At 39.9% G+C, this 27,876-nt stretch overlaps 1 protein-coding gene across 1 annotated transcript in view; it reads right to left on the reverse strand.

The window, feature by feature from the left end:
- Positions 1-27,010, reverse strand: part of DMD (dystrophin) — a 1,120,784-nt gene extending 1,093,774 nt beyond the window's left edge. Inside the window, exon 1 of the mRNA XM_071750505.1 lies at positions 26,904-27,010. Within this exon, the coding sequence (XP_071606606.1) occupies positions 26,904-26,994 (91 nt within the window). The 5' untranslated portion in view covers positions 26,995-27,010. The remainder of the gene's footprint in view (positions 1-26,903) is intronic.
- Positions 27,011-27,876: the final 866 nt, after the last annotated feature.

The following is a 27,876-nucleotide window of genomic DNA, read 5'->3' on the forward strand; positions in this document are numbered from 1 at the left end:
AACTCTTCTATGCTGTTAATAGAAAATACCATACCAACCAGGAAGATATGATCACTGAAATCCAGTGAGCTTCTTTAAGCTCACCTGGCAATGTCCCAGAGGAGTCAAGATCTCTTCACCAGAGTACCACTGTCTTGATTTTTCAAACAATTTTAGAAAGCACAGAGAAGACCAAGAACAGCACAGTGTGGGGAAAGCTCGGCAGATGGAGCAGTAAGGGGATTCTGTAGGAACAACACAGGGAAACCGAGGGTGGAAAACATGTGGGATGGTAGAGAAATGCTCTGACAGTACCAGGCAACAACCATCCTCGTTGGCAAAGCACGAGCATCCCAGATGGGTTGTCAGTGGCCCACAGTGAGACCATGGAGTGCTCATCTGAGTAAATAAAACTCAGAGCCATTCACAAGCTATTTCTCATTCCCCTTGCTGCTTTCACACTCCCCCCCCTTCCTCCCCACCACTCTCTCCCAGCTGAGCTTCACAGGTCTCTAAGACCAGACCTAAAAGCAGCTGAGCCATTTCTTCACTTTTTCTGCATACAACTGCGAGGTTCAGTAGAATCTTCTTTACTTCAAATGACAACGTGACATGAAATATTTAAGGTGTAGACCCACCCAGGGGGAAATTTTGGGTGGTGGCTCCCACTCAGGCGGAGCCAGCAGGCCGGGAATTGACTGCTAAGGACCCCTAAGGCTGTCCAACACCAGCCCTTCTGGTGGGGTGAGAAGACCCTCCTGAGGGCAGAGATTCCTGGAGCCTGAATCAGCCTCAAGAGCCATGGGAAACCCGGTGTACATAAGGAATACCCAAGTGTTCAGTCTTGTCAGCCACCTGCACCAGACCTTTTCCCCTTCTGTAATCAGATCACCATCCCAAAGAAGGAAGATCACCAGACACCGCTGGATCCATGGGTGGCAAAATCCCTCTCGTTCTCACTCTCTCCCTCATTCTTTTCTCTTGTCTCTTTTTCCTCACAATGTATTTGCCATATCTTCTTGGGTTATATCCCTGCCTGTGTAATTTCTCCAATAAAGCTTTCTGCTTCCAACCAACCCTTCCTGTTTGGACTTTGTTCTCTCGGATCCAAATTTTAAGTTACATCCGCCAACAGGGTGGTCCAGAACAACAGCCCTGCCCACGAATGCTTCTTATTCACACTGTGTGCAAGAACTCCTGCTACAATAGAAAATAAGGTGTCCAAATACAAAAACATGCAGAGGTGTTTCAGCTGGAGACTGAAGAAAAAAAAAAGGAACTGAAGTTGATAGCAGGGATTTTCACTGTGGTGGGCACGCTGAGAAAAGGGAGGCAGAAGCTTGACTAGAAATAGGATAAAGAGCACACCTGCTTCAACAGCCACACTCCTTGCTGACTATAGAAAAAACTAAAGACATTTCTGGGGACAGTGCAAAGCTCTTCCTCAGAAAGTAAATTGGGTCCAAATCCCCAAAATTCCATTGCCAAGATGAACAGAAGTGGTAACTTAAGTAACACCTGTAACACATTTGTGCCTGTATCCATAAATAAAGTGAGGGTAAACAAGGTATAAAGATGCTGAATTTCAGCACACCACACTCTGAGCAGAGAGTAAGGTTGAAAGAAACATGTACAGGCATAAAGCAATGCAGGAAAAACAACACAAAGGAAACTGAAAGTGCTCAAGGAAATTCAACTATACTTCTGGCCAGTATTCTGGAAATAAAGGTAGTAACACTGCGAAAAGGTCAGTGCAGAGAATTAGGAAAGTACAACAAATAATCAAAATTGCAAGACAAGCATAGGTATAGAATAGTGGTATAAAAGGAAAAATACTCAGTAAAGAGACAAACAGTTGAAAAGGTGTATCAGGAAGTACACTTGCCCAGCGTGCTCTGAAAAATGGAGATATTTTCAAAATATTCTAAGTATTTAAGTTGGAAAGAATGAATATATGAAAGAAACATTTGAAGGGTGCCAATAGTAGCTTCAGAAGAGTTAAAAACAGTTATTTCCCCTCTTAAAAAGGATGAAGGTCTACACAGACACTGCAGTCATACTCCTATTTATCTCTTTGTGTTTAAGATGTGTAGATTGGGGGCTATGAAATATTCCAATACTGCTCACTTTTACTGGCTTCCTTTCAATTTATTTTATGATTGCAATCACATACAACCCTTACTGAGTGACAAGCTCCAGACATCAAAATTTTGAACTGCATTTTTGACATTTGCCAGAAGTACTTATGGACTATTTCTGGAAAGGACAATATAATTAGTTGTGGACTTAATTTCATCATGCCCAGATAATGATAATATCATGGTAATGACCTTCAGTCATGACCATCAGCTCTCCAGCAATATCACTACTTTGCTATTTGCCATTGGCTTACCCTCCCCTACTTCCACCTTGGTTGGAACCAGCCTGTGTGATGTGATATATTGGCCTAGAGGGACAACACATCCAGTTATCACACTTGCTTTTTATTGCATCAATCCATCCTTTTTAGGGATGAAATTTTTCAAACTTTCTAAACAAGTAATCCTTTCTATGTTAAAATTCAAAGCAAAATAAAATCGCACCAAGTCCTTAAATAATGTAGTTTATTACCATTTTATGTAAGCCTCTACCAGACTACAAAAGCAAGGGATGTACTCCCCACCTTTATAAGACCCTTTTAGGTTTTAAGACCTTGAAGATGTAACCATCTCTTAAATAAACGTTATTTTCTCCAGCACAAGTTGTTGTTCACCAGGGCAATTTAAAAAAAAGCATCAGAGCATTAACAACATATTTTGAGGAATCAGATGCACTGTATCCTCCAAGGACAAAGGAAGAGCACTTATCTGGTAGCAAAACTAAGAATCCCAGAAAAATTGCTGGAGGGCAAACAACAAACCACTTAAGGATAAACTGAGTAAATCCCAGCTTCTTGTAGAAATTAAGTAGTTTATTTGAAAATTTCTGCTTCCTGTCTACTTTTTCAAACTTTGTGAAAAGCCTGATAGCTACCTGAGAACCTGGAGTTTATTTCTCTCAAAGCTGAGTTGCTTAGAACATGGTCCTTGCAAGCACTTGGATCTGCAAGTCAAAGCCAGTCCTGAGCATTCCACACAAAAAAGGTTTCTGATCCTTAACAGGGTTTCTTTACCTCAAGAGAATACTAATTAGTATTTGTGAACTAACATTCAAAATTAGATTTCAAGTACTACTGAAACATTCACTTTTTCTCCTCAGGCACCTTTGAAGCTTACTCGTCAAAGCACCCAGTGAAAGCGAGTCACAGACATAAGCAACACATACACCTAAAATTCATGTGTGTGAGACTTCCCACTTTTGCAAGATCTGGCTATATACTCTGCTACCTCCCTGATGCTCTATTCTGCCTGTCTCATAACAGGCAGGCTCGGATGCTTGGCTTTCACTGCTGTCCAAAATAATTAGACAAATGCACATCTAGTCCTGCTTCAAGTAGCTGACATTTCCTTTGAACTGTCACCACTCTGGCTCTTCTTAAAAAGGTTACTCCTCTATGCTTCTGTGGCAGATGCTTGTAACATGAAATTTCCCAGGATTTTTCAACAGTTTTTTTATTGGTAATAAGCAGCATGGGTCTAGTCTTACATTTCTTTTTCAGTCTGGCATAAAAACAAGACAGCATAGCTGCTGAAGTTTAGTTTTCCTCCTGTGCAGCAGCAGTACTCTCCTCAAATCAAGTGCAGAACAATGTGACCCCATCTACCATCCACGTTTCTGCATGCTGGAGAAAATACATGCTTCTTTCATTTAAAAAAAAAATAGTTCTCAAAGATACAAAAGAATCTATGATAATTCCTTTTGGTTTGCTTTCCAGCAAGTTTCTTTACTCACAACTCAAGACCAGGCACTTGCAGTGCTCTTTAAGCATAAAAGTACAAGAGAGCCAAGAGGAGATCCCATAGGCTGAGGGTGCAGCACCCTCTAACAAATTCATATTCTAGGGCATCAGAGTGCCCCTTGGCTGTACCTTGGACTCAGCTTCCTGCAAGTTGTGTCACCCCATTAAGGAACCAGAGGATTGCTCAAGTCTTTGTTAGTTTTAAGAGAACTGAAAACATTTTTGAGAAAAAACCTAGGCACGTATACATGATTTAATGCCATTTATCTGTTCAGTTTTATCTTCAGTGTTTTATTTCTTGAATGCTATGATGTGTTCAACTTCGTTCTCACACTGCCTAAGGAGCTCAGAATATAAACTAAACTGAATTATCTACCAGTATGACCCTTTCTTGAGTTCACTAAGAAAAGGTACCTACCTATGCTAAGTTGATAAAAATGCTAGAAAGCTAGACTTGGCTCCTGTTTTTACAGGAGACATGACACTTGCAATGTAAGTTCAGAAAGAGGGCAGAGAAGCAAGCATTCAAAAAATAAGCAGGCCAACATGTCTTCAGACAACTCCTCATTCACAGGCAGGTACCTGCACAGGTAGTTCCAGCTTCAACTGCCTAATCAGAAAATCCCACATGCTCCATCTTAATACCCAGTGCAGCATTCTGAATGTAACTTTGACATATGTATTTTCAGTTTAGATGGGAAACACAAGTTAACAGATTTTTAATCAGCTGTTGACAAATAGAAAACAAACAAAAAACCAAGGATCTGGTGGATTTCATCTATCTTTCCTTCTCATCTTTTTCCATATTCCTCATCCTCAAAGACTATTACTTAACGTCTCCAGGGACCCAGCTATTTACTGTCTCTTGACATAGTACTAAGAAAAAAAGACTTGGGAAAACTTGGGAAAAAGAAAATGGGTCCTAGAGTGCTTCAATTCACCCACCTTAAGCTCATTCTAGCCTTCTGAAAGGTTGCTCTCTACTGTTGTGGTCATTCTATTAAAAAAGGGTATTGCAGAAACCATGACACAACTATAAAAGACAATCAAACCAACAAAAAGACTGAACAGAGTTATTTAATATTGCCAGAAAGAGTAGGTCAGTTCTCTGAAACTGCATAAATTGGAAGTAGACTTCAATGAGCTGAGTTCTGCTTCTGATGGGGATAAGGAATAAGAACAGCACTAGGGCAGGAGCAAAGCCAAGGATAATCATCCAAATTAAATTTTAAGGTTTTTTAGTTCTCACAGTGAAGTTCATATCACTACTAGCTTTGGACAAAACCCCCAAAAAAACATAGTAACAAAAAACTAACAAAAGCACATGAATTCTTAGCACCAGTGACCTTCAGTTCAGCTCCCACTCAAGTGAAATGTGTATCACCAGGGCTTGCCAGTGTTTCTGGTGACAATAACCATGGGATAGAACCATCAGGCTGGGGATAGCACTGTATCCTCATATGCACCAAGTAAAGAGACGAAACAGCAATGGAGGAAATCAGCATGCCATCTACTTCTGACCTCAGTTCATCACCAGTCATGACTGCCTCTAGCCCTGACCCACTACAGGATGTTCACAGGGTTAGAAGAAAAAGGGAACTATCTGTAGTCCTCTGTTCTTTTACCCTTGATCTGGGTACCTGCTGTCATTGTCCAGTGATTAATTCTTTAAGACATCTCTCATATCACCCAGCTTCTGTATGGCCCAAAAAGCTATTTGCAAGTCTTTAGGAATGCTAAAAAAATTATCAAATAAAATACTATCAAAACAAAAATAAATAAGCACTCTAAAACTGAAAATAAAACCTAGAAATTATTACTACTTGTATCACAGCTGGGAGAGTCATTACAAGGCAGCTGGCAGCTGAGAAGCATGCCAACATCAATCTAACAATCCCTGTTTGGTTGTATGAATAATGTCACAGGTCTTGGAACTTGTATTTCCTATACTCAAATAAATAGGTTTCAAACTGCCTGACATTTAGCAAATTGGCAACCTACCACCTTTACTTATGTACTTATATACTGCCTTCTGAGGGTCCACATCACCTGCAAATATATTTTGATCTCACTGAAAATCAGGCGAGATATTTCAGTACACTTTGGGTGAGAATGATGGTGAACAGGGCTCTGGAGACAGAAGGTCAGCAAAGCCACTGCTTGTATGTCTATGAGCCCAACAATACCGTTTACAACTTGCCACCTTGAGACACTGGAACAATCCCTAGTGCCAGGATACCTACAGTATCCTGGTCTAAGATATTTGCACAGGGGCAGCACTGTCATTTTTCTCAAGTAAACTCACTAGCCTCAAGCTGTGTTTATTCCTGCATCTTGATTTGGAAACTCAGCCCCCATCAAGACTCTCGAAGGAAAACTCACAAAATAGAAGTCTTTGCAAGATAACCAGAGAAGTACCATGATACTGCACATGTTGGTGCCTACTCAAATTCCTGGTAAGAATTTCAGGTGTAGCTTTTATAAAAAAAGGCCATTAGCAGCAGCAGGAAGAATAATGGGAAAGCTGAAAAGCAAGCCACACAAAAGGCAATGCAGCTACCAAATGACTGGATCTACACTACTTCATAATTTAATGCAAGCCATAGATCCTGAGCAATACTGTTAAACAAAAAAAGCAAACAAAAAAACCCCCAAACAAACAAAAAAACCCAAAACCCAAAAAACCAACCAAACAAAAGCACACTACAAAAACCCAAGGTTGTACCAGTCCCAACCTATAGAAGCACCACACTAAGCCTTCTACTTTCATGCTCACCAACACAACATTAGGCATTGTAAAACACTGCAGTAAGGCTACATTGTCATAACCTAATACAATTAGAACACTTAATGGGAAGACACATAAATAATACATCGTTATAGATCTTATTACGGTGACTACTTCTCACCACAGTGGCTCACTTCTAGAATGCCGATGCTCCACACCTACTGCAATAGTAGATGAGAATAAAGTCAGTTCTAAAGTAGCAGTGAATAATCTTCAATGCTTTTTGGAAAAAAAAGCAGTTCACATTTCAGGTGCAGTATACCTCTATGAAATATTTCTGCTTTTAACATCTACCTCGGAGCTGCAAGTGAACAAACACTGATCCAACAGGTTAAAATGAAGTTTTAAATATGCAAGCTTTTATTTTCAAGCCAATTATCCTTCAATTTTTTTTGCTGCTGTTTGGGTCCTCATTTCTGACAGAAATACATGCAAGGTATGCTCTCTGCCTCTGCTGATCAGACAAACTTGTTTTCCTCTTCTGCGCGAACCTGTCAAAGCCTAGCAACACAAACAGCACAGATCAGTTCCCACTGTGCAGAGGTGGGATAATACTCAGAAACACCTCATTTCTAGGTCCAGTGCCACAGGCAGACTATTTTGGACATAATCACTGAAAAAAAAATGAAAAACATAGTTAGATAACCAAGCTGGCTTCACTGCTGGCACAGGACCTACTATCTCTGCCTCAGGCTCATTCATCATTAAGCAAAATCCAGTTGGCAGGCAGTCAGATGGCACGGTTGAGGCATTAATTTACTAATAGAAAGGAACTGACTGCACAGTGCTTTCTTGCGGTTGCTTCTTTGTGATAATTGCACTAGAAAAATGTTTTGTAATTGCATTACTTTTTAATGGTTCCAGTTCTTACCACTATTATGCTGATGATATTCTTGCCATTATGTCTAAAGCAAAGTATTACTACGTAGGTAGAAGGACCATTTGATGGATCCATGTTATATTTCTGCTTCCCTTAGAGAGTCTGTGTGGCCTTTGGCAAGTCAATTTACTTTTTCCATCTATAAGGCAAAGTAGTAATAGCACAGTAGCTCCCAAAGGTTACCCTGACTTCTGAATAGAAAGTGCTTCATAAATATTAACATCATCCAACAAAACCGCCTAAGATATCAGAATCCAATGATGCAAGAGGATCTTATTCCGGACCTAAAAGGTCAGCTAGCTCTGTTTCTGCAGAAAACCAGGTAGAGCCACCAGTGATGTGCCAAGGGGCCCATTTCCCTGCTGGTGGGTCTGCACAGGGTCCTGAGCTCCACAGCGTGAGTGATACCTGCTTTGGCACTTAGGCACAGGGGCTCAAAAAATGGGGGTACAACAGTTGAAGTGAACATGGATGCTCTCTGAAGAGTGCCAGGAGGGTATGACCACCTTCTACAAGGGAAATCAGAGCTGGGGTTTTGCTGTTAAGTGGACAGAATTACCCTATTGCAACACTGGAAAGGAAATGAAACAGATTAGAGTTTAACAAAGCTGGGTATTCATTGAAGTCTGGCTGGCATTTCTTAGGTGGATTTCATGAACTGATCACCAAGTAAATACCAACATTTGGTCCCCAAACCTCAATAACATAATTTGAATAAACAAAGTTGAAGAATTAATTATGTTCCAACAAAGATACCACGTTGTGGTACAAAACCCCCACTCGGGGCACAGTGGGTAATGATGGATAATTATTGACTAGGGGTTTTCATGCTTTCCTTCTAACTGACAGTTTGAAGTCAAGGCTTGTTTTCTAACTCTCAAAGCTAGTAACCACGTGACAAAGAATTAAACATCCTCTTAAAGAGTATCATAGATAGGCTGTACATTGCACTCCAGATATTTTACTGGGAAGAGGTATTAGAACATTTATAAATATGTAGAACGTCTTTTTTACTTTTATGGCTGCTTTTGCACCTCACTCTTACCACAACAGTCTAGAGATTGTGTTCAGGGCTCATTAGTAAATACTCAACATAACTCAAGAAAAGCAAAAGGAAAATCTTATAAAATAAGAGGAGAAAACCCATCCAGTTTTTAAAAGAAGCAGTGGTACTTCTGGTCTCAGGCAAAACATACATGAGAAATTGAGCTTTGTTATTCTGCAAGGAGAACACGTTCATAGCCAGTACCCAATCTTGGGGGTACAATCAACATGGGCAGTTGAAAATAATGTTAAAGGGAATTATTAAACTGTGAAAGCCCCCAAACCTATCGTATTCATTACTGATGTAATGATCTTGATAATGATCCTCATTTTCAATGACATAGACTAAGGGCACAGCCTTCGTTTTACATAACACATTGATAAGCAATTAGTTATGAACAGTAGAACATTTCTCACAAAACCTAAATTAAGCAAAACTACCTCAATAGAAGACAGATGCAAATATTCCACCCATACACACACGCCAGATCTCAGCTCCTGTGCTTTGATTCAGTGGGTCCTTTTCAAAATTTTAAATTCCTATATTTGCTTACAATTGTATTACAACTACATAATCTGTATAAGAGAATGAAATGCAAAGCTAAAGAATAAATACAGCAAGAACAAGCCTGACCACACCCATAGCACTGCTTGTGCCACTGAATCAGCATCACAATTGAACACTGATTTGGTAAGATCCAACAGAAAATTCACTATATTGTGTATTCTCATTGTAAATTCAGTGATGAGTCTTACATGAGGTTTTAGAATCTATGAATTACTAATAAAACCCCAAACATTAAGAGCTTCTATCAGCACATTCAAAATTAAGCTCAGTTCTTCTGGGTTAAAAACCAGAAGAACATTACACTGATGTCTCAAGTACTAAAACTAATCTCTGAAGCACAGAGGTTAAAAGTATTTTATAGGCTCCTTCCCACCACCATGATTTTATTCAACATCAATTTCATTTGCATTTCACAGAAGGCAACACTACACTCCTATTCATTACAAGGCAGAGGAGGAGGTGGGAAAGGGGTCAAATACACCCAAAATCAAACTTAATGGGAAAAAAACCTCAAGAAAAGTATGTTTTCTTAAAGGAAATGAAATATTGGCAAGGACTGGGGTAGGGATGAGAGTAAGCAAGGAGCTTGCAACATCCATTGCAGTCTCATCTGTCACAGGGCCAAGGTTTATTTGTTTCCTCATGACATTCTCCTTCCAGAAGTAGGCTAGTTGTAAAGTTACTGAATAAACAAACATTTGTTCCAGTCAAAACCTTTTTAACCCTTCTTTTAAGTTATTTTCTCTGTGGCTGAGATTAAATTCCAGAGGTGCAGGAATGTGTAATTGGGAGGGAAAGTGTCAAAAAGAGCTTCGACAAGAAAAATACCAGAGATGAGCCATGATGTGCTTTGGCTGCTTGAAAGCAGTATCACAACTTACTACTCCACATAAATTTCACCCCTGATTATAACAAGTCAAAGGGAGCAACAGGCTAGAGTGATGAAGTAATTTCTGAAAGAAAAACCAACTGCAACACATCACTTGGCCTTGTGAGCCCAGCACTAGTCTCTGACAGCAGCACAGGTACACAACAGCTGCAATTGGATCGAGGGATGGATAGAGGGAAACACCAGTTCCATAGATTTTGTAGACCAAGGGCAATTGGCAAACCAATTCAGAGTGAACTTGTACAGAGGATTAGGACAGGAGCAAAAACTTTGGGGCTTTCATATTTTAATAATCAACTTTAACAGTATTTTAAACTTTCCTCCTCTTGGTCCTACCTCTGAGATCTGGGACTGGCTATGCACAAATCAGCAGCAGAGAGAAGTAACTCTGACTGTGACCAGGAGAGTCTCATGGATGCAATTCAAACCAAAAATATGCAAATTAGCAATCAAATGCAAGTGAAAAGGCTGTCATGACCAGCCAGCATGAGAACAAGTGCCATCACTCAGTGCAAGCTGCAGCATGGCAACAAGGCTACCACATAGAAAAGTGCATTATAAATCATGTCAAAGAAGAGGGGGAGCAAGCATTTCGTGAACAGGGATTTGCAAGGGGAATTTACAACACAGATGGTAAATCAAAAGAGATCCCCTGTTACTCTCCTGTGAGTCAGAGAGGTTCAGGGTAAAGAGCTTTTGAGGAAGCAGGTTTACAGAAAGACATACAGGACACGAACCTTGAAAAAGCAGCCGCTTTCCAAAATTTATAGGCTAGAGAATTTCACTAGGTAGTAAATTACATTCCTCATGAGAGATTCAATTGCGCTCTTATATATGCAAGATTGAGAGAGTCACAATGCAAATATACTCCTGTGTATGTAGAGTAACTTTTGATATGTGCCCCATTGAGTTTGAAGATTTAAAACACTCTGCTGCAAAGCTTATGAGGTCTACAATTCCATTAGTGTTTCAGCAAAAGCTTGCAAGACAAACATATATCTATTTGATCATTTTATAGAATACATTTTCCCTTCCTTAGATAAGCACCTCCCAGTCCTACTGTAATATTAGGAAATACATGCATCTGCTTTGAATAGATATTTAATGAAGGTATTCCTTGTAAAATACTATCTTATGTTTACATTGCATTAAATATTTAAACAACTTGTTATGAAAAAACACTTAAAAGAAATCTTCCTAAAGATGAATAGGTTATTCTGTATCTTTTCTTCTTAACCTCTTCCAGCAAGAGCTATTAAAATTCAACTGCTTATACTGCTTTGCTAAAGTACATGTCTTGGAAGGGAATGCAGATAGGTGGGTATGTAGCTGAAAAACAAAACTGTAAAGCAGACACAGGACTGGGAAATTCTCCTTCTGTACACTAACAACCTTTATGCCTACACCACCTTCAGACAACACAGGCTACATCTGGCCATCAGTTAAAATCTGAGCTGCACTCACACACACCTGTGGGTAGAAGAGGGCTCCATCTCATCACCAGCAGATTTCAGGATACATGGATTTAGCATACACCTGAATTTTAAATTATGGTACAAAATATAGTAATCTGCATGAAGTTCTGGTTAGAAAAGACAACCAAAAAAAATCCTAATCTACTATATGAATGAGTCAGAGTCCCCTTTCCTTACCAAAATGGAGCCCTACTCCATCCCACTTAATCCTTATAGATTCAAGAGCAGAATTCAACCTGAAGTATTTGCATCCATCTTTAATAACTTCCATACAAGAACAGGCATGTATTCAGGAAGCTTAAGGTCATCACTTCTAACAGCTCTGAATTAAAGGTGGGGTTGGTGGCTTTTTTTATTTTTAAAAAGGCATCTCAATGGAATTTGCTACCTCATTGTAGCACTGACAACTAAAACGGTCACGTAGCTGTTCAAGTCTCATGCTCACACTGAATATATTAAAAAAATCTGCAACACAGGAAGGCTAAAAAGCTCCTATACATTCCCCAAAACATACTCTAGAGCTTTAAACACACATAAACACTGCAACATGTCTTGCTTGAAAGAAATGAGCTCAAAAAGCTTCATTTGCAGTATGCTAACATTTTAATATTTACTCTACAAATCTAACAAGCCTTATCCTCTAATAAAATTGTTTCCAAGTTGCAACTAAGATAAAGATGTCACTTAGTGAAACAGCATTCATGACTTATCAGCCCCTTATGATCTCAAAAAGGCCAATTACCCCTTAAAAGACTAACCACAAGTAACCTACATTGTTTATTTCTAAAATGAAAAAATTTAATAGCTCTCCATTTTCCACAGAACATTTTCACTTTGCAAAACTTACATTTACATTTTCATACCACTGGAAAATTGGAGAAGTGTATGGGTCTTTTCTGGTAAAAAAATCTCTTGAATAAATGATTTTCCATGCTGTTTTATTCACATTATTTTTTACCTTTTTTTAAACTTCCCTCACTAATAGACAGGAGTTTGATTATCTCACTGGCATAGAAAGTTCTAGGATAACAAAATAATAGTGTATTTTTAAGTAGCTGACCACCTTCTGATATAGGAATGACAGGACTATGTCTTAGAATTTTATTTAATAACAATTTCTACATTATATTTTGCTACAGTTAGACAATGAATTTAGCAATATAAAGAAGATTTTTATAGTTCAGAAGCATGAAGAGACACAAACAGGAAAATTACCAAAACTCTACTAGACATTCTTTATCATACAACCTTCTCTGTAAACAATGTGTTACTTGAATATTAAACTCTTCCAAGGCTACAGTGAGTTGATAACATCTTCCACTAATTGGTACATAACCATTTAAGTAGGATTAGTATCATAATCTGCAGTGAAACTTGACAGCAGGAGATGTCGTTTTGCAAATAAAATATTCATTTACAGAGACTTCTTTAAACTAAGGTAGCTTAAATTCTTTAAATTTTTTATACAATTAAAGCTCCATACTTCTCTGTTGAATATGGAAACAGTTTAGGCTTACATGCACTGCTGCAGTACCATCTGCACAATTTTCCCCCTTCTTTTTCTGAGGGGCCAGATGTAGAACCCTAGGAATTTGTGTATTTTTCATGTGTTACAAAGCAACTGAGGATACTACAATGCTACATCATTCATACAGGAAATTTTCAGCTCTTTTTGTCAGCTTTTTTTTTTTTTTTTTGGTCACTTGCTTAAAATCCACTCCCATTCTTCTCTTGGAAGAAGGTCACTTTTTTGGTCCTGTGAACTACAGACTCCACTCCTTACATCTACGCCTTCATACAACATTGTAAAAATCAAACATGTTGCCTGATGAAGAGTACAGAACATTTCTGTACAGAACTGGGTAGCACACAAGCTTGTTCAGAACCACTTATGTTCTTCAACTGAGATTGCTTATTTCAGCCCAGTACCTCTCCCCAGACAGAGATCACCTCTACTAACATTTGCTAGAGAATTTTTAAATATTACATTCCTAAGACAAATCACTTTACCACTGAATGCATTACAAAAATGGTGCAAGGTTCATCTTAAGAATGTGGTACCTCTGTTACCAATCCTAAATACTGAAGTAAGACAAGCCCACAGGTGTAGAGTTTTAAGGACAGAAAGTAAAGTAAGAGACACTGGTTGGTCTTTATTTTTCAGCTCTGCTAGTATACAATGAGATGAGAATCTTCTTCCTTCTTGTTCTTCAGACATATCAGGGATTTCACATAGTCAAATGATTTTGATGATGGATTAAAAAAAAGAAAAATTCCAAAACCAAAGAAGAACTCAACAAAATGTCATCAGGATATTTGTTTGCATTTCTGAAAGAAAGGTGTCCATTTTCTATGCTACCTTGAACATGTTTCAAGACAGCTTGTCTCCCCTGCAGTTTTCTAGCCAACTAGTTACTTATCATATTGTACTACAAAATGCAATAAAGCTGTTACTGCACAGCTGAAGTTGATATGTGCTGATGGAGGAAAAAACCCACCAAAACACACTTCCAAAACACTATCAGGGGCTGTTCTGTTTCATAGGAAGTGAGAACAGACCATGGGACTTGCCCAGTCCCCATGAGCAGACAAGAGCCAGTTTGGGAAGCAAACCGTTAATCCTCACACTCCTACAACTGCTGCTACCATTACACTTTCTTCCCATGGAATATTCTTTTCAGAACAGAATCTTACATCCAGAGGGATGCAAGAGGAAAAGGCTACTAAAAAGAGGCAGCACCCAGAGCAGAAAATGCTGCTAAAAAGCTTTGGATCTTTCCTTACGTGTCTCGGTATCCCTTTCAGCATCAGGGTTATATGGCTGTATTGAATCTTCCTAGTTTTGGTTCCTGTACAGACTGGCACAGAGAATCCAAAGTGCAGGAAGAATGTAGAAGCACATTTATCTCCAAGGCAGACTCCTGGGCTATGGCCTTCAACCTTGCATGTTTTTACACACATGCACTTGGGTACTTTTAAGTAAAGTATGGCCAAATTCAGAAAGCAGTTACAATGTCATCTCCTGCTCTGAGAGAACATAAATAAGCTGTTCTGTGGGTAACAAAGATGTTAGGATTCTATAGCAAAATGGTAATTTCATCAGGAAGGTAAACATAAAATCTACATACATATACATATAATCTACAATATATAATCTATATATTAAGCACTACCTCCTTCAACACCACTGGCACCTTGGTTTAAGGTTGAATAAAGGAGAAAAAAGAAATTGAACTGGTTATCTGCTATCTCTGCTACTACTGCAAATTTTCCTTTTAACTATGATTTCAGTAAGGCTGTATCATATTTTTGATAAAAGCCAGTATTGAGATAATTCAAGGACATTTTAAAGCTATATGTCAGAATTACCTCTGTTAAGCAAAGATGTATGGTCTGGTTGCTTGATCAAGAAATTATTGCTCTATAATGCAAAATGTATATAAGTTTTACACATTTCAATGAGTTATGTTTAAACTAGTATATGACCTCTTTCCTCTTCAAGACATCAAAATATAAATTCTAATACAGATGTATTCCTACAAAAGCTATGGATATTTAATATTATAAGACATTAATTTTCTTCTAAAAAGAAAATGGAACTCTTTTAACCAAGAGCTTACTCTAATTACTGCTTTGAAACATACCTGATTATAACAGGATTAAACCAAATCACAGGTCATTGATTTTACTTCTTGTGGAGGAAAAAACCCAAAACAAACTTGCAGATATGCTGATCGGTAGAATCAGTAAAAATATATTCTTTACAGAGGACACTGGAATTTGGAACCCTATCCCTAGTATCACATGCAAGACCATGTGTAGGAAATACTATGTGCTATGAAACAACTCAAAATTAACTCATATGCTTAACTTGATTATCAGTGCTATACTTAAAAGTAAGTGATTCTGTGGCATTGCCCATTAGCTTTCCTGAGACCAGAAACTCAGCATTCAAATAACCCCAATATTTATGTCAAATACTTAAGTCTTCCATTAGATAAACATGAGCTGGCTCATTAGTAAAAATTAAGCATGTTTTCAGAGTTAAAAAAAAAAAAATCACATTCTACACATCTGCATTTTCTATGAATTTTCATAATTGACTAAAGTCTCAGGCCATGCTTGACTAGACTATCTTTGAACAAATACATACACTGAAAAAACTCTTGATTTTTGCTTTAAGTTCTTATGAATGGCAGTAAGTGGATAAACTTTCCATCAGGGCAGGAAGGGAAGGAACAAATCAAATACAGTGCATAAATTTACCTAGAAAACTCGCAGCTTTTGATGTCTTTCACTATTCAGGCTTCTGCACTTTGTTCATCAATTTCTTAAATAAGCTGCATATGTATTGAAGGTAAGTCAATCCAATTTCTGGTTCAAAACAACCCTGTAAAGGCATATCCTCATTCCAGTCACAGGAATGTCAGCATGAAGTGCCTGTAAAGTCAGCTCATACACAGGTAAACTTTATTAAAAAAAAAAAAGGCAGGTTTTATTCCAGTGCGAGTTTAGGATATGGCTGCATTTAAATTACTTGGCACTTGATGTTCTGAAAATAAAAATATGCCAAGTTGCTCCTTACTTAGACAAGTGTTCTATTTACTGCTGCCAGATGCATTCTAATCGAATTACATGAAAATATTTAGTATGGAATCTGAAGTGAAATTAAACTTCTCTTTTCTTCCTCAGCATATGTATTCATCATACATACTCGAGATACTGAAAAAATCTACATACTCTTTCTCACCCAGTCATTTTCAATTATTTTAACATACTATACCTTTCTCTTAACTTTTCTACATGTATAGCTAGAAGCATGTAGGATACACTTGTTCTAGTACTAATTTGCAGCTATAACTTTAGACATTTTTAAACTAATACAGCACTGCAACAATAGCACTACCTCCCACACATTCATTGTGTTACATCAAGGGAACACATTTTCCTATTTTAAGTCTTCATCTCTATTAATAGTGCCCTGGCAAGGAGCCACAGACAAAAGCATTGGTAACAAACCAGCAAGCCTTTCCCATCTCTACTAAGATACTGCTTACTAGAATACACAATTATTTCCAGTCACTCAGGTACTACTACATCCTCTACCTTTTCTCTTATTAACAATACTGTTCGCATGATACCACTCCCAGCAGCTATAATCATGCTATTTTTGGGACAACATCTAGCAACTGGGCCTAATATGGCAAGTGTCCAGCTTACAGTTCAGGCTGCTGATAGCCATAAAATGCAGTAACAGTCTGTGATGAAGTCATAACTTTATTCATAAGCATAGTTAACTTCAGCAAGTTACACCAAGTTCTAACCGGACTCCTAACTCCAGATGCTGGAGCTTTAGAATCATAGAATTGGCTGGGTTGGAAGGGACCTCAGAGATCATCAAGTCCAACCCTTGATCCACTACCACTGCAGTTACCAGCCCATGGCACTGAGTGCCACATCCAGTCTCTTTTGAAATATCTCCAGGGATGGAGAATCCACTACTTCCCGGGGCAGCCCATTCCAATGTCTGATCACCCTCTCATAAAGAAATTCTTTCTAATGTCCAACCTAAACCTCCCCTGGCACAACTTGAGACCGTGCCCTCTTGTCTTGCTGAGGGTTGCCTGGGAAAAGAGATCAACCCCCCCCTGGCTACCTCCTCCTTTCAGGGAGTTGTAGAGAGTGATGAGGTCTCCTCTGAGCCTCCTCTTAGGCCAAGCTCTGGGGTACACAGCAGTGGCACATGCACCCCAGAGGCAAGTGCTCCTGCTGGAGCTTCCTCTGAAGTCAGAGGAAAGCCTGCTCAGGACATTGGACTCAAAAGCTGAATTTGATCAAAGAGCCATCCACATTTGAAATATAATGTAGATGCCATCTTGCTTCCTTACAAGTAGCTTAATAGTAATCAACATGGCAAAGCCATAACTGCAACATCTCATACTGTGATAGGCAGGAAACTAAATTCACCCCTCTCACAATACAGGAAACAAAGAGGCTGTCTGACTTTTTTTGGTGTTTTTTTGTGTTTTGGTTTTTTCTTTTTTTCCTTCTTTGTTTTGTTTTGGTTGTTTTGTTTGAGGTTGGGTTTTTTTGCCTGTGTGTCTTGTTGTTGGTTGGTTTCGGTTTTTTTTACTTTAAATTTTATTTTTAACGCCTAGAACTTGAAGTTCTTCAGGGATTTTCTATAGACACATTTTGAGTTGAAGGTTTCTGTTATGGTATGTACTGACAATTATTCCCAAGCCTAGCTGAAGCTAAGCTCCCTGTTCCACAGCTGCAGTTCTTGGTAAGCTTTACATTTACTTGAATTTGTTATTGCAAAAGTTATTTCAGTTTCAGATGGAATGAAAAATCCTTGTCAGCTGTGAGAGAGGTACCCACGAAAGACAAAGCATGAGTTACAAATATCATCTCCCTGTCATCTGATTGACATACAGTCTTATTTGTTCCTTATGCTAGAAGGTATAACATTTTGAAACAAGGACTTGTTTCAAACTTGTGTTTCATGATGAAGTTGGGATTTCAGAGTTTATATATGTACTTAAACATCCCCTTATGTTCTTATAAATTAAATTATAATTTTCAAAACAATTCCAGGAAGTGAATAGTTTAAAACTCAAAAGTAGAAAAACTGCAAGAGATGAAAGATTTGTTACTATCAGTTAAGCAGAAAAAATCCCTTTTAAAAATGTAGTCCCAAAAATACAGTGCTTGCATGAAACTAAATTCTGGAGCTCTAAAAATTGTTCTAAAATTGTTCTAAAAGCTTTATACTTTTCCTGGTGTGCTTATGTTTTGAATATGAATTAGTTGTTTGACTGCAGTAGTCATGTGTCTGTGCACTGCACCCTCTTTTCCATGATAGATGATTGAAATCCTGACATATCACATCACTAAGAACTTTCCAGCAGAATATTTTACATAGTCTAAATGAGTCAGTCAGAGGGTTGGTTTTGGGGGGTTTTTTTGAGCCAATTTCTAGGGAGATTTTTAAAATAAAAAGTGTACTGTAGCTGATTTTTCTCCCAAAAGTATCCTGAGGGAGTTCGCATTAAGAGTTTAAGGAATGGAACTAGCTTTGGTATTCCTTTCCCAGTTGCTAATTTATTATCTGGAGGAAGTCACATAAGCCTTAAAAGAAATCTTATGAAAAGGGATCTGTCTCAGCTGCATAGGGTTTAATTGACTTCTCAGCCTTGCAAGAAGAATACATTCGTATTATCTATGCCTCCGTTTAACTATCAGCCAAACAGCAATCATCATGATGAATTAACTTTTTACAATGCCATGCAAATTGTAAATTCACACTCCTTTTGTGGACTCATTTCTCTGTTTAGCAGGACACCCAATAGCAGCAACCTTGAAGACCACAATTCAAAACAAGATCCTATGGGACAGCTCAGTGGGATGGGAGAAGATTGCCTATAGGCCATCATACTTATCCATTTTGGATAAATTACTCAAACAAGTACTTTTTTTCCCCCCCCTCAAGGGGCAGAGAAGGTTTAGCAATTTGTACTGCAGGACAATACTCAGTGTTCCTTTCAGTTATCTCTAGTGAACTAAATTCTCCCCTGATTACTTTCTGAGACCACAAGTGCAGAAGCCTACCTCAAAATAGCCTCAGGGTACATTAACATTGCACAATTCTGAGATGCTAAGCAAGTAGAATATTCTGGGGCAGTATTACCCAGCCTCAACCTGTAGCCCTTGTCTGCACTACTGATAATCTTTACAGCTAGGAAAAATCAGTAAAGAACCTAGCAGTCACTCCGGAGTACAAAGCCTCTTCCAACACTACAGCCATACTTGCTGTTGCTAGCTATAAGCACCAAAAAGAGGAGGGATAAAATTATGACTGCATTAACAAAAATTTAGGAAGCAGACCCAAAAGTTTCCTCATAATGTAGAATTTTTCTCTGTGCACCTGATGCATGCAGGAACCTGTGGGAAAAGAAACCCAGGCAAGCAGCAAGTCCGCTACAGATTCACAAGTTTATCACAGTGGACATTTCAGTCAAGCTGGAGACCAGCAGTAAACTGTGAGACTTTTTCAGAGTTGCAAAGCTGTGAAGCTGTCATTGCAAAAATCCATGCAATCCGATTTTCACAACAACCAGAAACTCTTCCAAGGAGGCAGCTAGCATTCAGCCAAAGAATTTAATATTTTGCAAGCGCACATTACCAATCTTGTTATTTCCCTCTAGTGCTCAGAAAAACATTACACTTGAGATAAAAGGGGAAAGATCACACAAAGCCTAATTGAATTACCCTAATTATTGTGGGTGGAAAAAACAACATAAAAACAGAAGTGCTGTATAGAAGATTTTGTTTTCCCAGCTGCTAGGTTCTTTTTCAGCCACACGTGCTTACAGGGATGCTAGTTTGCCTAGAGAGAATGGCCCTAGAATTGTAAGGCACACTTGGAACTAAATAGGTTTAGGTCACAGGACTTACAAATCTATGTTTCACACTTTAAAAGCAGCCTGCAAGGATGAAGGCAGTTCATGAAGACCATTTGCAAAAGATGTGGGCCATCAAGAACAAAAATACTAATTAAGTTTATTAACCTTTACTACACCAGCCTGCTTCTTATGACAAAGTTGAAATGTAATATTAATCCATTTGTAAGCAGTTTGATGAACTCCAAACATCAAAACAAGTTTATTTTGGCATTAGAGAAAATTATGGGACCAGACACAATCATCCAGCAAAAAGTTAACGACAAGGTAATGAAATCAACTAAGTAACAGTTTTGCTTCAATCATTACTTGTTAATTAACTGCTTTGAGACAGAAGTGTAAAAAGCAGACTGATACTTAAAAATGATCATTGAAACTACGGCTTCAATACCCAAGCAAAAGTGCACTTTAGAAAAAGCCCAAGCACTTCCAAGGCTTTATGCAGATAATGTTATCTTTGTGATCTGATTGCATGCTGCAGCATAACTCAAATCACATTGTGCTTGTTATCAACCATATAGGATAAGGACAACATAAAACTAACCTTTAAATTCAGTACGATGTTTTTGCCAGAATACACATCACAGCACATTGCCCACCAGGCTCCAGAAATAAGAATATTTTTTTTTTTTTTAGTAATTATACAAATTCCATAATGGATGGAGAATCATGTAATCAGACATCAGTACACAGTGGGAGGTAGGTGAGCTTGCACGAGAAAAAAATTGGTACTTCGAAGTTACTTAATACCAGGGTGATTTTTTCCAATGCTGATAATCACAACCAAGTCACTATTTCATACAATTCAGTGAAATTTACTTCATTCAGTTCAGTGATTCCTACTTTAAAAAGGGAGAGACAGAAAAAGTTATGAAATGAGTTCTCAGTTTGAGATTCAAATTGTAGGACATCCTTTTAATGAAAATAAATCCATTACTTTTTATGTCCAACAAATCTTACTGTTAATCACAAGATGTGGGCACTTACCCAAGGGACAGAATCACCTGTAGTACACAAGAAGGAACCCACATACCTGCACTTCATTAGTTAAAATGCTAATTGTTTATAGATGTTTCCATTCTAGAGCAACTTTTAGAAATTTAGTGTTTCTTTAGATTTACATTCAAAATACTAGAATTTCTCAGCATACAAAAAAAAAACTGTTGCTGAGGCAACAGTGTACAGAAGGCAAGCAAAAAAACCCACAGATATCTAAAGAGCAAGATATTAAATTTAATAACTAAACTGCTGTTTAAATGACCTTTTACTATTGAAATAAAAATGTTCACTTTCAAGTAAAAAGACTACTGCTTAACAGGAGTGATGTTTTGAGACATTTTGGTAATGCTTTTAGGAGTTATTTCCCTCCCCTCCATTCCTGTTCAGACTGGCATGAATGAGTACTAAGAGAAGCTGCAAGTGATCAGCACCTCTGAATGTGCCAGACCCCGTGGTCTTTAAATACATAAATAAGGAAAAATCCATTGAACTACCCAAAAGTCACATTTTTCAGCTTCAGAGTAAAGCATCCGCTATACCAACATGAGAATATTATATAGTGCATCATTAGATTCTCCTTCTGATAAAAAGATATAAAGGCTGCCAAGTAAAATAGAAATAATGGAAATACCTCAAAATAAATTTAAAAAAATACATGCGGGAAACTCAATTCCAGCAAGAGAAAGAGAAATAATTCAATTTATTTGAGCACAAAACTTTCAAGTACAGGATGAAGCTCTGAACTTCATAAAATTGTTTTCTGTGATGACATTTTTACCCATGTAAACAACATACTTAAAAATTGCCTTCGACAAGGACACTTTAATAGTCTGCAATTTTAAACTTTACCAGAAACTTCTAATTGCACCAAATCCCAACATTCACGGTAAAATCAGCAGCTCATGCTGTTTATTAGATCCAGCAAGCCTATGTCCTAAAGCGGGATGAAGAAAAACAGGAGGATATTGGTACCACATTACTAGCAACTTTTATGCTACAACTGCTTTACAAGCTGCAAGTGTCCCACAAAACCAGAGCTGAACAAACAAGGCCAGGAATTAGCCTGAATGGTTTATATCCACATTCTGTTTCATTCAGATTTATCAGCACAGGCTTTTTTGTTTAGGAGATAAGAAAGTATATATATCCAAACCCAAATATTAATGTAAAAATATTTAATATATATACACCTTACACTTATGACCATATACCTTCTACTTTTGCCTCATACAGTGCTTGGCTCAGTCCCTAAATTAATTTTGGACAAGATCCACAGTTCTTCCCACATGCTGCACTTTTAGGAATAGAGCTGTCACGTCCAAGTCTCCCTTCACTGCAAAGATGTAGTTGTGATTCATCAGTGCCAAATCTCCACCTTCATCAGGCTCAAAGGCATTTCTTTTATTTTTGAAGGAGATCCAACTCTTCTCAGCTGGGGTAGTGATGCCACACCAGCATGCCACTAAAGCCTGGACAGATTCAGCAGAGGTATCACTTTTATCTTCTTGCCCAGAAGCACTCCATGAATGCCACTTCAATGCTGAAAACGAGCAGCACATGGGTTAGGGCATGGTGCACGCTCTGTCCTAGATCCCTGGCATGCTCACATCCCAATGCACAGCACAGCTGAGCTCTGTTGGCAGACAAAGTTCCCCAGAGCAACAAGCTACAACACCTCATATACAGCATACGCACATTTTGTTATGCAGAACCATTTGTTATTTGTTTTCCCACCAGATATACTGCCAATCTTCACCAGGAACCATTGTGTGTAGGGGGAGCATAGCATCTTCTTCAGCCAAACAGGCAGAGAGCATCCCGTGCTGTTCCCTCTGCCCAAACCCAGGAAACTCCCTCAGGCCTCCTAGTTCTTGAGGGAGAATCAAATACTCAAGGTATCCAGTTTGGAGTATATACTCACAGCTCCAGTCACCTACAGTTTGTGTAGGAACAAAGAAGGGAGAAGAACCACTGTACTCTTTAACAGTCTGTGTCACCGATATACATTGTATCTATACCTTGTATTTGCTTAACACTCAGTTCCAACTCCTAACAATTGGTTTTCTGTATGTAAAAGACCAGAACAGTTGCCTCCTACTCAAAACCCCAAGTCATGCAATTCTAGCAGAAAGAAATGTTGAGAGCATCAAGTCCTTACTCACAACCCCTGAACCATGCCAAATCATTCTTGTAAGCAGTCATCATGTCATAATAGCAGCTTGCTCCAGATCTGCATAATTTTCTGCTACAAGTTAAGAACAAATGAAGTTTTAAAGCCTTTTTTCTGAAGACTGTGTTTGAACTGAAGAAATTACGTGCTTTAATTTGAATTTGGTAGCTTTCACTGCTCTTGTTGTGCTTTCCCCTGTCTTCAGCATCCAGGATTTTCTGCCTATGAAAAGACTCACACAAAGTAAAAGTCACTTCTGTAACTTCTCAAAAAAGGATTTTAAAAACTATTGGGTGAGCTTCATAGACTTTCACCTTGAATCTCAGGTTTTGTGGACTTGTTTTTTTTTACATACATTCCTCCTACTTGAACCTGCCATGCCATTTACACGAGTAAAAAATAACTTTGCTACACCTATTTGCCTATGTCATCACATTACAAGCACATGAACAGTGCCTCTGCAGTGACCACTGAATTATTCCCCAGTCCAGTCCCTCCCTCCCTGCAGCACAGCTTACATTCCTCACTCCTACACTCTGCACTTGTGTCAATCTTCTTCAAACGCCCAGGCAATCCTGGCCATTCTGTGTGAGGGGAAATGAAAAATGAGTTAGTGTTGGAGCTAGTAAGCATCCCCATGGAGATGCAACGCAGATAACCCAATTCCACTACAACTCCCCAGTGGCAGCTTGCACAATACAATTGCCCTGTGCGTTTTAAATGGTTTACTAGGTATTTTATTGCTAGTACTATTTTGTGTGTGTTGCAATATAATGCCAGAAATTTTATCAAGAAAATTTGTTAGCGGAAAGGGTATTTGACAGAGCCTGTTTTTCCTTAGATGGTGCAAACAAGCTTTGATTTTCAGATTTTTGTCTTCATGTGAAGTGCATCTTTATAACTTTTCCAATTTTTTTGCATAAATTGAGAGCAGGACAGACAGATTAGTGCTATCAGCTCATTTACCTTATTAAACTATTGCTGCTCTGAGCTTTTGGAATAAGATCTCAAAAAACAAAAGTGGGAAGTATCTTTATATGGCACCTACATTCACAAATTCTACCTTATCTTTTCCCTGGTTTCATGAGGAGGCAAAACCTGCACCTACCAGAGGTCAGATTTGCATCCAGGAGGACAAAAATTTCCTTCACACCATGTCAGAAAATAGCAGACCCCTCAGGCATGAAATTAATATAGAAAGAGTAAAAGCCAAATAGGATGCAAACTCTGTTAAAGCGACTTCCCTATCTGGTGACCTAAATCTCCACAGACTTACTGCACTTAGCTTCACTTTCAACCACCAAGAACTTTCCTATTGGATCACAAAGTCCTTTCTGCAGGCCTAGAAGTGCCACCTGAGAACAATTTACCCTCCTTACCATTACTACCTGGTTACAAAGGCTGTGCCAGCAACCACCCCAGAAGCCCTCTTGAAACTTCCAATCCAAAACTGTACAAGGTGAATACATGTCCAAGCAAATGGAGCATCCCTGCTCCCAAAATGCCCTTACTTCAGTAATAGGTTACAGAAAACTCCAAAACAAAACAAACCTATCATCAGTCTTGCAAACACCATCCCACCAAGTTCTTCTCACTTACTTGTGCAAAGAGCTGTGTTAATTTGTTATATATTATTTCTCCCAAAACCCATATTCTGATTTTAAGCAATGCATTTCAAAACTTGGTAACAATTAAAAGGTAAGCAGGAGTAAGAGACCACTGTGGGGTATATTGCTGGGGAAAAAGAGATACACCTGTGATTAATATCCCCATGGAAATTGATTTTTCTCATCTCTTCAGGCTTATAACATCTGGAACAATTCTATGGTCCCCAAGTTGATCCTGTTTCTTATTCATGACAGAGAATAGATCAGGGAATTGGGTTCAATTAAGAAGCACAAATGCTTGCTCCATGTCTACTGCTTACATCTAAATTCTAATAGTACTTTATAGCAGGAAATGAGAAAAACACTTTGGAGCCATTTGAGATCTTACACTACTTATGATACCATACACCTAACATATTGCCACCAAAGTTGATTTGGAAACAGATTTTCCAAGTGAAACAGAGAATATAAGGGATAATTAGGAAACACATAGGTAACATTTCCTGTCTAGCTCTTCAGAAAGTGTCTCAATTATGGATTTTTGAAACAGGAAATCAAACTGAACATTGAAAGCAGTTACTAGCTATAAGGAAAAAAAAAAAAAAAAAAAAAAAGGGGGGGGGGGGGAGGGGGAGGAAAGAAGGCGCTCTCAGCTCAGTGTTGGAAGCACCCAACAGTAAAGTTACCAATTGCAACTTCGTTTTCTGGAAGTTACCTAGACCTTAAGGTTGACAAAATATCATCAAGTTCTTCTATCTCCACCTAGCAAACACACAGAGAGACCATTATACAGTAACAGGACAACCCTTTAATTGAAGGGTGCTCTTCTTTGGGTAGTACCCATCCTGCATTTTAAACCCCCCAGGACCTTACAAGACCTAAGTATCAAAGAGGGAACATGTTCTATAAGAGGCAACACAACCAGCCTAGCCAGAGATTACTATAGAGGCTGCTCACCACTTTTTTCTCTCACATTCCCCTTATGCTGCAGAAGCTTTGATAAAAAATGTAACATGGAAGTCAAAAGCTGGTCTTGAAAGACAAATAAACCCGAAGAGCTACTCAACTTGACCACTTCTTACTCCTACCTGGGCAATACCCCTCCTTTTAAGTGCCAAACTGAAGGACAGGCACAGTTAGTAGGAGAAACACAGTAGGCTCCTAACACTGGAAGAAACACTTTACTACAGGAGTAAAAGATCTCCAGCCCAGGAATTGCACCACTGAGAGTTCAGTGGAAAAGCACCAAATCCTGCTGCAAGAGTGCCTTTACCAGAGTAAAATCACACATTCACAAAATTTGTCACAGAAAACCAAAGTTCTGCAACTACCGCCTCAATACTTTCAATATTCCACAGCAGGTCTAGTTATTCCATAGTACCTGGCAAGTATTTTATTGCCATTTTTAACACAACTACACCACCCACCATTTTCAAAAAGTCATTTAAGCCTGTCAGGACACCATTATTTTAAGGCTGGTTTACTGGGCAAGTACATACAGCTTCAAGAAGAGTTAATTTGTAGCTCCACGCACACTTGTGCGGCAAATGAGTAAATGCTGAATGGTCTATAAATACCTTTACTACCACGGCCTTGGTTTCTTTCCAGGACTAAGGAAAAAGAACACAGGCACCTGAAACTTTATCTTTATCCTCTGAGGGCGCATTACAGCTGCTGCCATTTGCAGATTTAACAACCCACCCCGCCAACACGAGCGGCACAACCATCCTGCCCATTTGCCACAGCCCAAGGTAGAGGACAGCAGGGGGGTAGGAGAGGGCTCACAGCGACACTCGAGGGGGGCACGAGGGTCGCTCCTCACACCCAGATGCGCGCATTCACCCAGCGGGCGAAGCCCTTTTCTGTCCCGCACAGCTCAAGAAAAAGTTGAACTAAGGAAAAACAAATTCTAAAAGAACACTTAAAATAACAAACAAACAAATAAATAAAAGCCAAGTGCCACGCTCCACACTGCCGCCTTCGACCCGCTGCACCGAGCTCCACCCGGCATCCCGCCGCGCTGTCGCCCCGCCGACCAGACCCTCTCCCCCCCCCCCCCCCCCCCCGGCCCGCCTGCACCGCAACGAGCTAAGCCGAGTCGAACCGAGCCCAGCCCAGCCTAGACGAGGCCACCGCCCGCCCAGGGAGAGGAGCGCAGCACCTACCCGACCGGCTGCGGATAATATCGCGGAACTCATCGGCGGCGGCTTCGTCCCCGCTCGTAGCGGCGGGGCCAGGGCATCCCGCCCGAGCCATGCTTGAGGAGCTTGGTGCTGGAGGGAGGAAGGCAGGGAGGGGAGAGCGGCCGAGATGGGGCGAGAGCTGGGGACAGGCCGGGACAGGTGTGGAGCCGCCCGCCCTGAAATAGCGCCGGGGTGGCGGCTCCGGCCTCTCCCCCCATCCTCCACCCCTCACTGCCCCCGCCCCCGCCCCGTGTGCGGTCGATGAGGAGAGAGGAGCAATTAGGCACTAAATGGCCCCATGCGGGGCAGGAATGACTGAGCAGCCCCCACCGCACCGCCTGCGCGTTAGCGTGGGGGAACGGGGATGAGGCAGAGTATCGATGATGGGCTGGAGGGGGATTTCAACTTTTTCGGGGGGGACCCTCTGTGGGTACGTCGCTGACGTTCCTATCTCAAGCAGCCTTGCTCCTGGTGACGGAGCCCCACGCCCACCCCCCCACCCTCCCTCCCAGCAGAGGGGAGTGCGGGTTTCGGGGGACCGCGATATGTACCGCGGGCTGGGGGGCGTCCGCCCAGCAGCCCAGGGCTGTGCGCGGGAGGTTCCGGTGACCCGCAGCCCGTCTGGGCCCGGCGCGGCGGGGCTAGAAGTCCCGGTCTCAGGGAACAAATGACAAACGGGACGGCGTTTTCCGCTTCCCCCTTCTGGGGACGGGGAAGGACCAGTAGTACTAGGCAAGCCCTGCTCGCCCAGCCCGGCTTCGAGGGCAGAACCCTGAAGCCACCTGAGTGATAGCCCATTGGTACCTGCAGGCTTCCCAAGGCTCTCTTAAGCAGAAGAGCGTATGGAGAACATTTCCCCTTATATTTGGTATGGAAAAGGGGGTGGCTTAGTCCCCCCATCATCCCAGTGAAGAGACAAAGTATTTCCCGCTGACATTGCTTCCTTCCACCCTTC

This window comes from Heliangelus exortis, chromosome 1 (assembly GCF_036169615.1).
Source record: "Heliangelus exortis chromosome 1, bHelExo1.hap1, whole genome shotgun sequence".
NCBI lineage: Eukaryota > Metazoa > Chordata > Aves > Apodiformes > Trochilidae > Heliangelus > Heliangelus exortis.